Source organism: Xyrauchen texanus, chromosome 31 (assembly GCF_025860055.1).
Source record: "Xyrauchen texanus isolate HMW12.3.18 chromosome 31, RBS_HiC_50CHRs, whole genome shotgun sequence".
Classification (NCBI taxonomy): domain Eukaryota; kingdom Metazoa; phylum Chordata; class Actinopteri; order Cypriniformes; family Catostomidae; genus Xyrauchen; species Xyrauchen texanus.
The window spans coordinates 22693322-22708551 of NC_068306.1; the positions used below are offsets into that span (position 1 = coordinate 22693322).

Here is a 15230-nt window from a genome sequence, read left to right on the forward strand (position 1 = left end):
ATAACAAGTGAAAGTGGAGGTAATATATTCTCATGTTCCCTCGAGTGATCTCTTTTTAGTGTGGGTCTGTAATTTTTTAGATGAAAAGTTTCTGTTTTTGTCAGCTCAGTAATCAAAAGGCACCGTCAATCAATTAAAAATCCCTTTCAAGTGAAGATAACAACCCATACATTTCAGTGCCAATGCTATCCTAAGGGGCCGTTCACAGCGAACACGTTCATGAGTCGATTCTCGCTGTTCTCAACTATTTTCGACCATTGCGTCAGCGTCTTACATTGCACAGGATTACTTCAGACGCCATATCAGATTAAAAAGAATCTCAGCTTTTAAAAGACACGTCTCGAGACATCTGCATTCATGGCGCTGAGTAGAGCTTTTTTTTTTGAGTCTAGCTTTTTAGGTGTGAACGGCCCCTATATTTTTAAATATAATAATAAGATGCATCTTTATTATCTCTCGACAGTAGAAAAATAGCTATAAATAAACGTATATACATTACAAAATCCATAACTGCAGTCGGGTTTAAACTTTGTATTTTAAAACTACGTATGAACTGTGGATAAAAGGCTTTTATTTTAAAACTCTATTCGAGAGAGGGAGAGGAAGTTGATCTGTAGGCTGCTTTCTCATTTCTCTCTTGAACTCAAACAACACTGGCGTCCGGGCGCTGCTGCGGTACCAGTCGTGACTGACCGACTGCTCGCCTTTCTACGCCTCACAGATGTAATTCGTCACGGACCACCGACTGGAACCGTACAATTCAGAGTCAGTTACAACCGGGAAACGGTTTGGACTCATTCCTACAATCATACTGTCAAAAATATCAGTGACTTTTTCGAAGTCACCCGGACAGCTAATGCCCGTTAGCAGGTTAGATGGGATTTTTAGGGGCGCCGAGACATGAGCATCTTCACGATGTTTTTGCGCTTGGATCATTAGTTTTCTAGCTCAACACCACAACATGTGTTTGACTTGGCTTTAGAATAATAGAAAAACATTGAAATGTAGACACCTGCTTGATGGCTCGTTTCTCGGAGGATCGCAGAACTGAGCGCTGCTGAGTTGGCTAACTGGAAGGAGCTGCTCCTTAACTTAACCTGAAGTTTTTCTGGACCGTAAAAGGACTCCTGTCTTTTTTTTTTCTTCCGCCCTGTCAGGGAGTAATAAGACTTGATGTTTTGCGTTACCGATGTACAACGATATACAGACGTTCATTTATAGTTACGGCCATATTAAGGACCCTCCGGTTTTTTTGCCACCCGGCCTAATAAATCTTGGAGACCTCGGACTCGATTTGGTACATCTGTACTGGGATCAATATTTTACCTTATGTATACATTTTTATTTATTTATTTTTTGAAATTTTTTCATCAGTTAACGTCTTCAATTTAAGAAGTCTATCTTCAAAGCTGGTTTTCTGTCTATAATTCCCTTTAAAAATCACCAGTTTAACTACAGAAAATAACATGGGAATTTGAGATTCAATGATGACACCCAACCGGTCGTCGACCTTTTGAATTCACTCAACATTTCAACATTTGTTATTGTTTTCCGACGCGTGTTCCTGGTAAAATCAAGCAAGCAAACTATGTAATCTTAACTGGGCTGGTATCCTACACAGAGCTCGGGGTGGCTCTTTAAAAGTTGGACTTCGGACACTTCTCATCGTGCTGTGCCGATGTCACATTTGATTGAATTTTGAGCGCACATTCAGTTTCATTAAATAAACTGTCAAATACAATCTGAGATGATGTCGACCAGGACACCGCTGTTACAAATTGATCAGGTGAGTTCTTCCAATACTGTGAAAGTTGTCTAATTTACACAATTAGGCTTTATATTTAGTTTTTATATATGATCATAAGACGGTTCTGCTTTGTATATGATGTCCAACTTCGTTTGATAACAGTTCTAGGTGATAATTACAGTTCCCCTCTTAGAATAATATTGGGGCACTTATGATTCTCTTCCAGCGTTGAGCTTTGTTATATGTCTGTACATGCTTACTATCATCACTGAGGAAAACGTCTGGCTGCTGAATTGGTTATTTTTCAATGCAGTAAATCATGGAATTAGAAAATATGCATCAATAGACAGTTCACATGGTGTAACACTTTACATGCACTGATTCCTATGACTCCAGACTCAAGCTTAATAATAACAGCGAAATACCACATTGTTTTTATTCAGTACAGTTGTGTGTTGAGTAGCAATATTCACAGATGGCAGTGGTATTCGGCTGAAGCCGGTGGTAAAATGGCTCAGACTATGAGCCCAGCACAGGCGCTGTTCAAACAGACGGACCCCAACAGACTGGAATCAAACGCGAGGATCTCGAGACACATTTCCAGCACCGGACACAATGTGGAAAAATTATGGATTTTTGCCGATAACAGAAATGGTACCGTGCCGATTAATAGGCAAAACCAATATTGGTCGACCTCTACTTGTGTGTTTTGTTCTCACTTTGGAAATGGTTAATTTTGATGCATGACTTCATCCAGAAGTGAAACCCTCCATGTTTTGCCTTTATTTCCCAGGTTGACTTCTTGTTGTCACTGTTATTACTTAAGTATACACACTCAGAAAACAAAACTTTCCAGATCAGTTCAAAGTTTCTGTACTCTTCTAAGCTATTGGAAGGGCCCAATGTAGATGTTCTGTTTTTTAAAACAGATCTCTCTGGGTGAATTTGAGCCAGTAGCTGTCAAAATAAAATTTTAAAACTTATAAATTTCTGCCATCTTATGTCATTTCACACTAGGCACATCTGTACCGAGAACCAAGATTAATTGATAGAAAAATACTTAAATATTGATTTTCTCACCCACACCTATCAGATCGCTTTTTAAGATTTTAAGAAATACCAGTAACTCTCTAAAATTAGCATGAGGATGCAGGGGAGCTCAGATATTGTTTCTGTTGTATAAAAATACTGATCCTCTTTCAGTGTTTTTCTGGTTAAATTGTACCCATTTATAAGCTCATGAAATTGATGGAGTCCTATATGTAGGGCATGTTTATAGTGGAGATGAAATGTTTGCTGAAATTTCTTGCCAAATCCATGCCCCCACTCTTCCTGAGATTTGCAGTGAAAAATGTTTGGTTAACATTTTCCCTCAATTTTGTGGATTTGGGAATCAACTAATAATCTGGTTTGCCTGATATAGTGTAACAACTTTTAATCATCTTACTCTGTTCTCCCAGGTAAATCTGTCTCCGATCAGTTCAAGATGCATTTATTTAATTACCCCTTAAGGAATGCTAGCATTTGAGTTTTGATTGGGTGTTTCTGGTCAAAGATTTGTAATCCTCAGCTCTGAGTATAGACTAGCATTTCCATAGCATTGTTATAGACATGCCCTGGGAGTGTCATTGGAGGTGTTTTTTTATTTTTATTTTGAATGTTTACAAAGCCATATAATTCTATTTGTTTAGGTAAAGATGTGTTTTCAAGCCTTACCTACCCAGATACTGAAGGGCCTGTAAGGTCATGGATGAAAGCAGTACCACAAAATAGTGTTTTTCGTCATGATATTGAATTCTGTAGTTCTTTGGTGTTCCCATTACTATTTCTTTCTCATCAGTCTGCTTTGCCACAGAAAAGTAGATTCCTATTTTCAAATTTGACTTCAGATTCAAATATCTTTTATTGTTTTAAGTTTTCTTGTATCAGATCACCTGTAGCTTGAGCTTGGCATGAACTGTTGCTCGAAACTATGATTGAGTTTCAATCATAGTGTGTTCAACTGTTGTCTATTTGTGTACTGGCTGCTACCTCCCTGCTTGAAATAGTCATAGTGTGTTAAAAATACTGATAAATGACAAGCTGGCTCACACACCCACTTTATTTACACCTCTCCCTCATATATGCCAGCGTACCATGTTGTTTTACACACTGTCTCAGACAGTTGCCCCTCTCACTGACCATCTGCTTCTCTGTTACCATCTAGTGCATGAAATGCTTATGTTGAACATGGTTTTGAGCTGTCACTCGGCAACATTCCTGCAGTCCGTATCCTCTTTCAGGTGTGTGTTGTGTCTTTGGGCAACTTTTGTATTCTTGTCAGATAGTTATTCACACAGACCTGAATGCCTTCCTAAGAGACCCTGTAATTAAAAACCAGCATTTAGTAGGATGTGTGCACTGTGTGTTGTTGCTCTCAACAAATGTCGCCTCCCCAACACCATTGTGACAAAGTTGTCACCCTGCCTGCCAACTTGTTTGTTTCTGTTTAGTGCATTCAGAAAGTGTTCAGACCCTTTCATTTTTTTCTCTCAACATTTTATGTTGCAGCCTTCTGCTAAAATGCCTTAAATTTGTTTTACATCAATCTACACTCCATACCCCATAATGACAAAGCAAAAAAAAAGATTTTTGATAACTTAGCAAATTTATAAAAAATAAATGACTGAAATGCCACTTTGACATAAGTATTCAGACGCTTAACTCCGTACTTAGTACCTTTGGCAGCGATTACAGCCTCAAGTCTTTTTGGGTGTGATGCAACAAGCTATGCACACCTGGTTTTGGGGATTTTCTGCCATTCTTCTCTGCATATCCCCTCAAGCTCTGTCAGGTTGGGTGAGGACCATCGGTGTACAGCCATTTTCAGGTCTCTCCAGAGATGTTCGATTGGGTTCAAATCCGGGCTCTGGCTGGGCCACTCAAGGACATTCACAGAGTTGTCCCTAAGCCACTCTTGCATTGTCTTAGCTGTGTGTGTTGTCATTTTCCTGTTGGAATGTGAACCTTCTGCCTAGTCTGAGGTCCTGAGTGCTCTGCACCAGGTTTTCATTAAGATTATCTCTGTATTTTGCTGCATTCAGTTTTCCTATCCCTGCCAGTGAAAAACACCCCCACAGCATGATGCTACCACCACCACCAGGCTTCACCGTTGGGATGGTATTGCGCAGGTGATGAGTGGTGCCTGGTTTCCTCCAGACATGATGCTTGGAATTGAGGCCAAACAGTTCAGTCTTTGTTTCATCAGACCAGAAAATCTTGTTTCTCATAGTCTGAGAGTCCTTTAGGTGCTTTTTTGCAAATTCCAAGCAGGCTTTCATGTGTCTTGCACTAAAGACAGGCTTCTGTCTGGTCACTCTGCCATAAAGCCCAGATTTGGGAATGTTGTAGTGATGGATGTGAATGAATGAATATGTTACATTTATATAGCTTCTCTTTACGAGAAGTGCCCTGGGATTTTTAATGACCATAGAGAGTCAGGGCCTCGGTTTAACATCTCATCTGTAGGATGGTGCCTTTTTACAGTATAGTGTCCCCATCATTGTACTGGGGCTTTAGGACCCACACAGACCACAGGGTAAGCTTCGAGTTGTCCTTTTGCAAGTTTCTCCCATCTCCAAGCATGGTCTCTGGAGCTCAACCAGAGTGACCATCGGGTTCTTGGTCACCTCTTACCAAGTCCCTTCTCCGATTGCTCAGTTTGGCTGGGCAGCCAGCTCTAGGAAGAGTCGCGGTTGTTCCTGACTTCCATTTAAGAATTATGGAGGCCACTGTGCTCTTGGGAACCTTCAATACAGCCAAAACATATTTGTAGCCTTTCCCAGATCTGTGCCTCGACACAATCCTGTCTCTGAACTCTGTAGACAATTCCTTTTGACCTCATAGCTTGGTTTTTGCTCAGATATGCATTTTCAGCTGTGAGACTTTATATAGACTAGGGCTGGGCGATATGGCAACATATTATCACTATATTCTTTTTTCATATCATTCGATATTGATATCACGATATTCAATCACATTTGCACATTGCACAATTTCTAAAAAAAAGTCTAAATAGTCTTTACAAAACTGTGTTGGGGACCCAGACACAGCCAATGCAGTGGTGTCTGAGGGATCTTCTATGAAAATATTACAATATTTATCAAATGAATAAGAATAAGAAAATACTGAGTTTATCAAATGAATGCAGTTGGATATGAATGTTATAAGATGATATGTTCATTTTGAAATGATGTAAATCTGAAAGAATTAAATCTGAATAATTTCACAAAATTAGAACAGAAATCTACAGTGAGGAAAATAAGTATTTGAACACCCTGCTATTTTGCAAGTTCTCCCACTTAGAAATCATGGAGGGGTCTGAAATTGTCATCGTAGGTGCATGTCCACTGTGAGAGACATAATCTAAAAAAAAAAAAATCCAGAAATCACAATGTATGATTTCTAACTATTTTTTGTATGATACAGCTGCAAATAAGTATTTGAACACCTGAGAAAATCAATGTTAATATTTGGTACAGTAGCCTTTGTTTGCAATTACAGAGGTCAAACGTTTCCTGTAGTTTTTCACCAGGTTTGCACACACTGCAGAAGGGATTTTGGCCCACTCCTCCACACAGATCTTCTCTAGATCAGTCAGGTTTCTGGGCTGTCGCTGAGAAACACAGAGTTTGAGCTCCCTCCAAAGATTCTCTATTGGGTTTAGGTCTGGAGACTGGCTAGGCCACGCCAGAACCTTGATATGCTTCTTACAGGGCCACTCCTTGGTTATCCTGGCTGTGTGCTTCGGGTCATTGTCATGTTGGAAGACCCAGCCTCGACCCATCTTCAATGCTCTAACTGAGGGAAGGAGGTTGTTCCCCAAAATCTCACAATACATGGCCCCGGTCATCCTCTCCTTAATACAGTGCAGTCAGCCCTGTCCCATGTGCAGAAAAACACCCCAAAGCATGATGCTACCACCCCCATGCTTCACAGTAGGGATGGTGTTCTTGGGATGGTACTCATCATTCTTCTTCCTCCAAACACGGTTAGTGGAATTATGACCAAAAAGTTCTATTTTGGTCTCATCTGACCACATGACTTTCTCCCATGACTCCTCTGGATCATCCAAATGGTCATTGGCAAACTTAAGACGGGCCTTGACATGTGCTGGTTTAAGCAGGGGAACCTTCCGTGCCATGCATGATTTCAAACCTTGACGTCTTAGTGTATTACCAACAGTAACCTTGGAAGCGGTGGTCCCAGCTCTTTTCAGGTCATTGACCAGCTCCTCCCGTGTAGTTCTGGGCTGATTTCTTACCTTTCTTAGGATCATTGAGACCCCACGAGGTGAGATCTTGCATGGAGCCCCAGTCCGAGGGAGATTGACAGTCATGTTTAGCTTCTTCCATTTTCTAATGATTGCTCCAACAGTGGACCTTTTTTCACCAAGCTGCTTGGCAATTTCCCGTAGCCCTTTCCAGCCTTGTGGAGGTGTACAATTTTGTCTCTAGTGTCTTTGGACAGCTCTTTGGTCTTGGCCATGTTAGTAGTTGGATTCTTACTGATTGTATGGGGTGGACAGGTGTCTTTATGCAGCTAACGACCTCAAACAGGTGCATCTAATTTAGGATAATAAATGGAGTGGAGGTGGACATTTTAAAGGCAGACTAACAGGTCATTGAGGGTCAGAATTCTAGCTGATAGACAGGTGTTCAAATACTTATTTGCAGCTGTATCATACAAATAAATAGTTAAAAAAATCATATATTGTGATTTCTGGATTTTTTTTTTTTTAGATTATGTCTCTCACAGTGGACATGCACCTACGATGACAATTTCAGACCCCTCCATGATTTCCAAGTGGGAGAACTTGCAAAATAGCAGGGTGTTCAAATACTTATTTTCCTCACTGTATTTGTTTATTATTAAAGGCTTGGAACATGCTAATTAATAAAAATAAAATTAGAAAGAAAAACGTTATGGTCTAAAGGCACTCTGGAAACACGCACCTCATGTTTACTCACGTGTGGGGGAAAAGAGGAAGTGGGTGCGGACCAGGACAGGGCATCAGTGAAGGATGTTTCAGTGCTAGATAAAAATATTCAAGAATACAGCGCTGAAAGATCAGATATGATGTAACCGGCACTGTTGTTTTGTCGCGCTCCTCACTAGAGACGATGAGAGGGCGTAACCATTGTCGTGATGTCTTGCAGTCAAGATGGAATCAATCTGGGGTCTGAATCCAGAACGTCGTGACCTGTGTAGTGGGGGCAATAGCAACTTCATACAGTCTGAGGCTGCGTTTCCACTTACGTGGAAGAAATCCACACAAAGCCACTCCCGATACTAGGGAAGCGCTTGCCCCACACTGCTGTTAATTTTACAATCCACCTAACTTCTGTGTTACTAGCTCTCTGTAAACAGGCCGTAAATGTCAACAATGACAAACGGTGAAACTAATCTTGCACTCAGAGCAGTTTCTGAATTTCTAACAATCTTCTTATAATCATTGCAATAATCTCTTCAATCTACACTTTAATTCCTTAAAATATTCATGCTCTACCACACAAATAATCCTGTGATGACATCGTTCATCTGACCCTCTTATAAATGACACCTTGTACTTGTGGATCAGTTGAAATGGAGAAACCTTCAGAGCGGCACAGTCTGTAGTTCTTCTGTCCTCTCCCACTCTGTTCCATTGTCTTGGATCGCAGCTGTCCGGGCATGTCAGCTCTCGTTTCCAGAGAGCTTCTTGAAGGCCTCCTCTCACTCCGCAGCCACTCCTCCTGACAAACCCAGACATGTTGCTTCCTGAGTGTAATCTGGATTTAGCAACAAACCCAAATTATTTGGGGGGTGGGGGGGTTTCTGTCTCTCATTATTCTCTATCATTGTACTTCTGGGAATTTGCTCAACTTCCTGTTGTGCCGCAGTCTTTGAGGAAGCTACTTTTCTCAGCTCTGACCCCTGGAGAGATCTGCATGTGGGTCATTATTTTTAGGCAGAGACCTCCTCACCTCTGAAATCCTCTTCTGGGCTATTCATCTGTGGCTATCAACGCTGGGCTTTGGCTTTGAAACCAGCATGGAATATCTGTCTTCACCTTTCGCATGTACTTTTGATGAGGTTAAACACTTCACAGCAGGTATTTCTATGGGCAAAAATGCTATAAACACACACATGCATTACATTTCCAGTGAAGTGTCATTATTCTAAGCAACCATATTTTGTATTTGTGATTTATTCCTCAAAGGGAGGTAGGTCTCCCTCTGTCGATTATGTTAAGTGTAGCCTTTCCTCTGTTTGGTGATTATTATGCAAGATTTATCATGGTGTGCAATATGACATCTTTCCTTTACCGCATAGGTGTTTAATGTCATCTCTGAGGTGTGACTGATATTGTAGATTCGGTATGCTTTTTTCTGACTATGGTTTGAGGAATTTGTTTGCATGTGTAGGGTTGCAGTATGTGTTAAGTCTCCCTTTTGAAAATAAATGGAATCAATAAGAAAACTAAGAGAATTTAAAATAATATACAGAATTATAAACATGATAAAAAAAAATAGCATGTAACTAGAACATGTAAACTAACATGCTTTAGTTATATAACATGTTAGCACAGCTAACTAATGTTAAATTAACTACTAAATGAAAAATAACATCAGCTGTGTGAGCTTTTAAAGTAATGTCCTATGATTTTTAACAATTAATATATATACTGTAGGTGCACGATAGCGCAGCCAGACTGCTCCTGACCTCCAGACCTTTATCTCAGTGGTTCTCAACTGGTTTTGCTTCAGGACCCAGATTTACATTGGAACTCAAGTGGTGACCACTATACTATAGTAAAAACATAACCTGTATTTAATGTATCCTGGGTCGCATTTCCTTTTATGTTGCATAGTTTTGTTCATGGTTTTCAAGTACAAGGACATTCATCAAGTGACATTATTTTTGTTTTTGATGTCAACAACAAAAACTACAGGAAGTTATAATGTTTCTAATTTCAAAAATAATTAAAACATAACATTTTAGACAGGAGGAAAGGCACCTCATTACCATGGTTAGGTCAGTGTAGCTTGTCTTAAATAATAGTAATAATAATAACATAGTTATAATATTTATGAAAAAATGTATACTAGCTGAAACACATTTTGAAAAATGACACTGTTGATATAAAATGAGCTCTAATAGATTCTACCTTCAGTTTTGAGGTCTGCTCGCCGCGTTGGATCAAGGGAATCCCAGCTGCTGCATGCACTCGACAGAGAGCAGAGTATATCATGATCGCGCGCTAGTTCTGTAACACTCGTGTGAAAGTGAGAAGCCTTTAGCTGATAGCAAGATTATCATTAAATCTGCCTCGGCAGTCCTAAATAGGCTATCACTTGGGCAGCCGCCAAAATATCAAAATATGTTTTTAGACTAGATGACCTTTGTGATGTCTTGTGCTTTTGTTTATGACTTGTTTATCACCGTAGCTGATTTGTACCCTTAGGCTGGGCATACACGGTGCGATATCTGACACTTGGGAGGTTGTGAGCCCCTGCACACACACTACGGGTCAGTTTATATGATAATCGTACAGATGCATTAATGTTTGCCTCTCATCTGCATGTTGGTATCGGATCTGTGAGGTCTTGTCCATGTGAAGTTGTCTTTGCTCACTATTAGCCATGTGATTTGTATCAAATTTTCATGTCATGATAATTGAAGCTTTTTTCACAGTATACGGTATTACAACGGTTTTGAATTACATTACAAAAAGGGGTAGAATGATAAACAAACTTTGTTGTTCTCTTATTAGTTTAATTAGATTTTCAATACCAAACTGACTTTTAACAGATAAAAAAAATAACTTTGAAAAGAACCTTGAACTTTGAAAAATCTACCATCAACACCATAGATGCATAACCAAATATAACATTTAGTTGTGTGTTTTTTATTTTATCCCCTTTTCTCCCAATTTGAAATGTCCAATTCCCACTACATAGGTCCTCATGGTTGCGCAGTTGCTCACCTTAATCCGGGTGGCAGAGGACAAGTCTCGGTCGCTTCCGATACTGTTAATCTGTGCATCTTATCACATAGCTCGCTGTGCATGACAGCGCGGAGACTCTCAGCATGTGGAGGCTCATGATACACTCCGCAATCCACCTCCAACTTACCACGCACCCTATTGAGAGTGAAAACCCCTAATCGCGACCACGAGGAGGTTGTTAAATCCTTGTACTCTGGATATTTGATAATCCGCAATGCAGTGAGAACAATCCATTGAGGAGAAACCACTTGATATCCACATATGTACTGCCTTTGCAACTCCATATAAAGTTTCAAGATGACAAAATATAAAACAAGATTTAAAGAGTCCATCTACAAAAAGAAAAGGAATCTAGCATTAGCTAGGGAGCTCACAGTTAAACTATATACATCAAGTGAAAACAAATACACAACATAAGAAGAAACAAACTTACATGAATGAACTGGAAACAAACTTTCTCAACCAGGACTCCATTGAGTTTTGCTGGAGGTGTTAGGATAATCCCATGCTTCCCTCTTCCAAACAAACTGACTTCTATCATACTACCAGTTAAATAACAGGGGTTATTTAACTGGTTTTAGCGCTCAAGCACCCCTAGTGATGAGTATGATACAAAATACAAGGGTAACAGCTAAGACTGTTGCAACATTACAAAACATTTCACTATTGATGAATCCCTGACGACTTTGCCTGGACTCCAAATTACGTTTCACAACAGAGTACACACGAGGAGTGATACAAGATATGAAAACAAATGCATGATCATACATTTTCTTGCTCTCTCATTGGCTGTAGGTCAACGCTGCAGTTGTATTCAATCAAAACATATTTCACATTGCGCCATTGCAGACAGGTCCAGATATTTAACATTCTAGATGTCTCGCTGACATCGCCGACGTGTCTGCGATTCTCTCAGATCGCGTCTTTGATAATTAATATATTGCGATCATCGCTCACGGGAGTGAGCTCTGATTTACCTACGATTTCAGGCTTTTGTCGGCGAGCTCCACAAAACTGTCGGTGAGCATAAATTGGGCTTAGTGTAAATTCTGCATTAGAGTGTTATACAATAACACAATAATAATAATTGTCCCGTGGATGTACGAACATGTTGTGCATGGCAGTTTCGCTGCCACTTGTCTCCCAAGTTTTACACAAATGGAAACTTCAACCAACAATAGGGTTGGGAATAGAGAACCATTTCTTGTTCAGAACCAGTTCCATTCTTTAAAAAAATACCGGAATGGTATGATCCTCATGACTTTCGGTTCTGTTAATGGTTCTCCAGTGTGCAATTTTCCACCGATGTGGCTGGAACACCGACTCTACTAACCCTACATCGTAAAACACACAGCTCTACCAGTGCCAGTGTCCTTTAGAATCTTCAGCACGAAACATATAGAGGAGCGGTAATAAGATCGCTCGCTTACAGAGAGATGTGGTTCAATGGCATTTGAATGTTGAAACTAAGTTCAATAAATATGCAACAAACTTACTTGTGACTTTCTCTCTGCGCAATGACACGAAACTCAAGCATTCATTGAGGTGCATGAGAGAGAGAGAGAGAGAGATTGATGTTGTAGAGCTGATTTACTTGCACAAGATCTTGAAATACAGTTTGATACAAAGACAAGACTACTGATATAAATTGTTCATCTGTATGTACTGGCTTACCGATACAGAAATGTTTAAGTGAATAAAAGAATGTGGGAATTCACTGCATTATGAACGTGGAACATTCAGGGATTATTACATTTGCATGCAATCCCGTGACTAATTTGTCAGTTATCCTGCTTCTCTGTTGTGCACACACACTCACAAACAGCCTTTGCTGGACTGCTAAATGGTGACTTCACTGTGAGCATGTGGATGTATTTGTATGCGTGTTTCCTTTTGTTTCATATCACCATTCAGCAGTGTGCAGTGTATGGTGTGCTGCTGCTGAATGCATATAGAGGAAACACTGCACGAGTTTTGTTGTAGTAAGTGGAATTTTATAAAATAATAAATTAATATGCCATCACATTTCTCTACAAAATCTGCAAACACCTTTTACATGAACTTTATTACATTTATTTCTGATTGGTTATATCTGCTCTTTAGAAGTCTGAAATGATCTAATTGTTTAGTAACAGACAGCAGAGGGTAATAAATGCAATAAGAATTGCATTTCTCATTACCAAATTATTATTTAAAAAAAATGTACTTAAAGAATGACTGGAATCATTACTGGAAGTGGAATTGTCTAGAGGAAACGGAACCAAAAAGGTAAAATTCCTTATGATTCCCAAGCCTAACCAACAATCCCTCTGCATTTTTATGTAACCCCAAGTACTTCCACTCTACCGACTTCAACCTATTAGAATGTGGATAAAGGGTCAGCAACGTTCCTCCTCTAGCCACGTTTCTCTTCCATGCTGGTTTATTTACATCAGAGTATGCATGTGTCATTTGAGCCGCATAAATGCAGTGTTGTGAATCTTGATTCGTTGATGGGAAAAGCACTACTGTTCGATCAGAAAAATCTAAATAAACAAAATGGCCAAAAGGTAATCTAGAATTATTTACGGTATTGTTAGTGCCCATTATAGCAATATCGTGCATGTTATTTACCATGATATACGGTATAACTGAATACCATCACATGCTTACTCACTATCAAGTCTCTATTTATATTCTTGCATCTAGATATTGCTCAGGTCCATCCTTCAAGTCTATAGGATTTATTTGCAGATCCTGCCATCCAGTAGGCAAAAATTGCAAGTCTGATTGCTTAATGTAATAGCACAACTCTCCTTAATAAGCAATGATATATTAGTGATACTTGCCTTAGCAAAAATGTACTATTATTTTGCTTTATGTAATGTTTAAATCTGGGACTAAAAGCTAAATGTTTTTCATTTAATATTTTTCTGAGTAGAAACTGTATTTTTCAACTTGCCTCACCAAAATAAGTGAAAATAAGCAATTAAACGTTTCAGATTATAAGAGTGAAACTGCGGGTGCTAAATGTTGCCGCGCAGGTCGGATTGGACTATGCGTTTGATACCACTGTAGAGCACAGCTCGAACATTAGGTGGGGACTTGACATCTGCGATTTATTGGTTGGTCACAATGTGTTGTGCTCTGCGAGCCAAGCACCAGCAAAACATGATTGTATTCTGGAAATAAATGTCCAAAAAACAGCACTACCAATATTTATAAGCAACGACTTCATGAATGAATAAGTCCAAACTCCCTATAATATATTATATTATGAAAAGCTTGTTCCACATAAAAAAAAGCAGGTAAATAATATTTGGATTAATTGTGCATATATATGTAGTAATTAGAGGCTAGATGATTGTCAAAGAGGTCTTCAGCATGTCATAGATGGCTTCATGCATAATATGCAATCAGGCAAAAAAAGTGCGGTGCAGCAGTTTTCTTCAGATTCAAACCACATACTTATCAGTTTCAACTAAAAAGAGAGAGGCTTTTTCCCGGCAACAGGACGTGACTGCTTGTAATTCAGTACATTTACTGTAAAACACCCTTTGTTTTTATGAAAAATAAAATAATAAAAAGAGCGTAACTAAATTATTAACCAGTTACCAGCTTCTAAGCAACTTAATTTTACTCCACAAGTGTGTGAGATTTAGTAGGAATAGTGTTGTAAAAAATACTGGTACTCCGGTACCAAGTCGATACTGAAACAAAAATGTTTTTACGATACCACAATTTCTGAAGGTACCGGACATGCCGAGTCGGGAACTTTTGAACGCTCACAACAAGCAAAAGATGACGACAAGCAAAGCTGCTGAGGAGTCTCAACTGAATCTTGTCGAAAAGAAAAGTGGAAAAAGCGGGGGAAAGATTGAAACTGCACCTGGCTGAGAGAGACTCTGCCTCAGGGACGCTCATCCCACACTTAATGCAGCTAGATTAGAACGCGATTGCTCGTGACTTATTTCATCATAATATATGTCACTGTGCATTTCTTATCATGAAGAAAAAATGGCAATATGCAGCTTTATTAATACGAGAGCACTTTGCACATTAGTTTGGAAATTGTTTTTTATTAATTCTATTGTATGCTTGTTTATTTAGTTTTTTTTTTTTTAGTACTTGGTTAAAAACTTAAATTAAAAGTTGCAAAAGTTGAAGCAAATCTCATATAAGTGTTCAAAAATACTTTAAGCATACATTGTACAGTTTTGTTATAATTCAAAAATAATATATTTAAATTAAAGTGTTGCTCAATGGCATATTTCTGTTCTTAGTTCTGCTGCTAATGTTTTGTTAACTTTGTTAATAAAAGAGTGTTGTTTAGTAACCTGTTTTTGCTTTGGTACTGAAAATGGTATCGAGTACTGTGAAATTTCAATGGTATTGGTACCGACTACTGAAATTTTGGTACCGTGACAAGAATAAGTAGGAATATGTAAATTGTACCACAGACCTATCGAGCACTGA

General features: G+C 39.1%; 1 protein-coding gene across 9 annotated transcripts in view; it reads left to right on the top strand.

Moving 5' to 3' along the window:
- The first annotated feature begins 657 nt into the window (after positions 1–657).
- mark2a (MAP/microtubule affinity-regulating kinase 2a) overlaps positions 658–15230 on the top strand; it is a 53452-nt gene continuing 38879 nt past the window's right edge. For 8 of the 9 annotated variants that reach the window (XM_052099547.1, XM_052099545.1, XM_052099546.1 and 5 more), the window contains exon 1: positions 658–1786. In XM_052099547.1, the coding sequence (XP_051955507.1) occupies positions 1748–1786 (39 nt within the window). In that variant the 5' untranslated portion in view covers positions 658–1747. Of the gene's footprint in view, positions 1787–8620; positions 8880–15230 lie in introns of those variants that run through there. The other variant, XM_052099548.1, reaches the window with a different exon arrangement.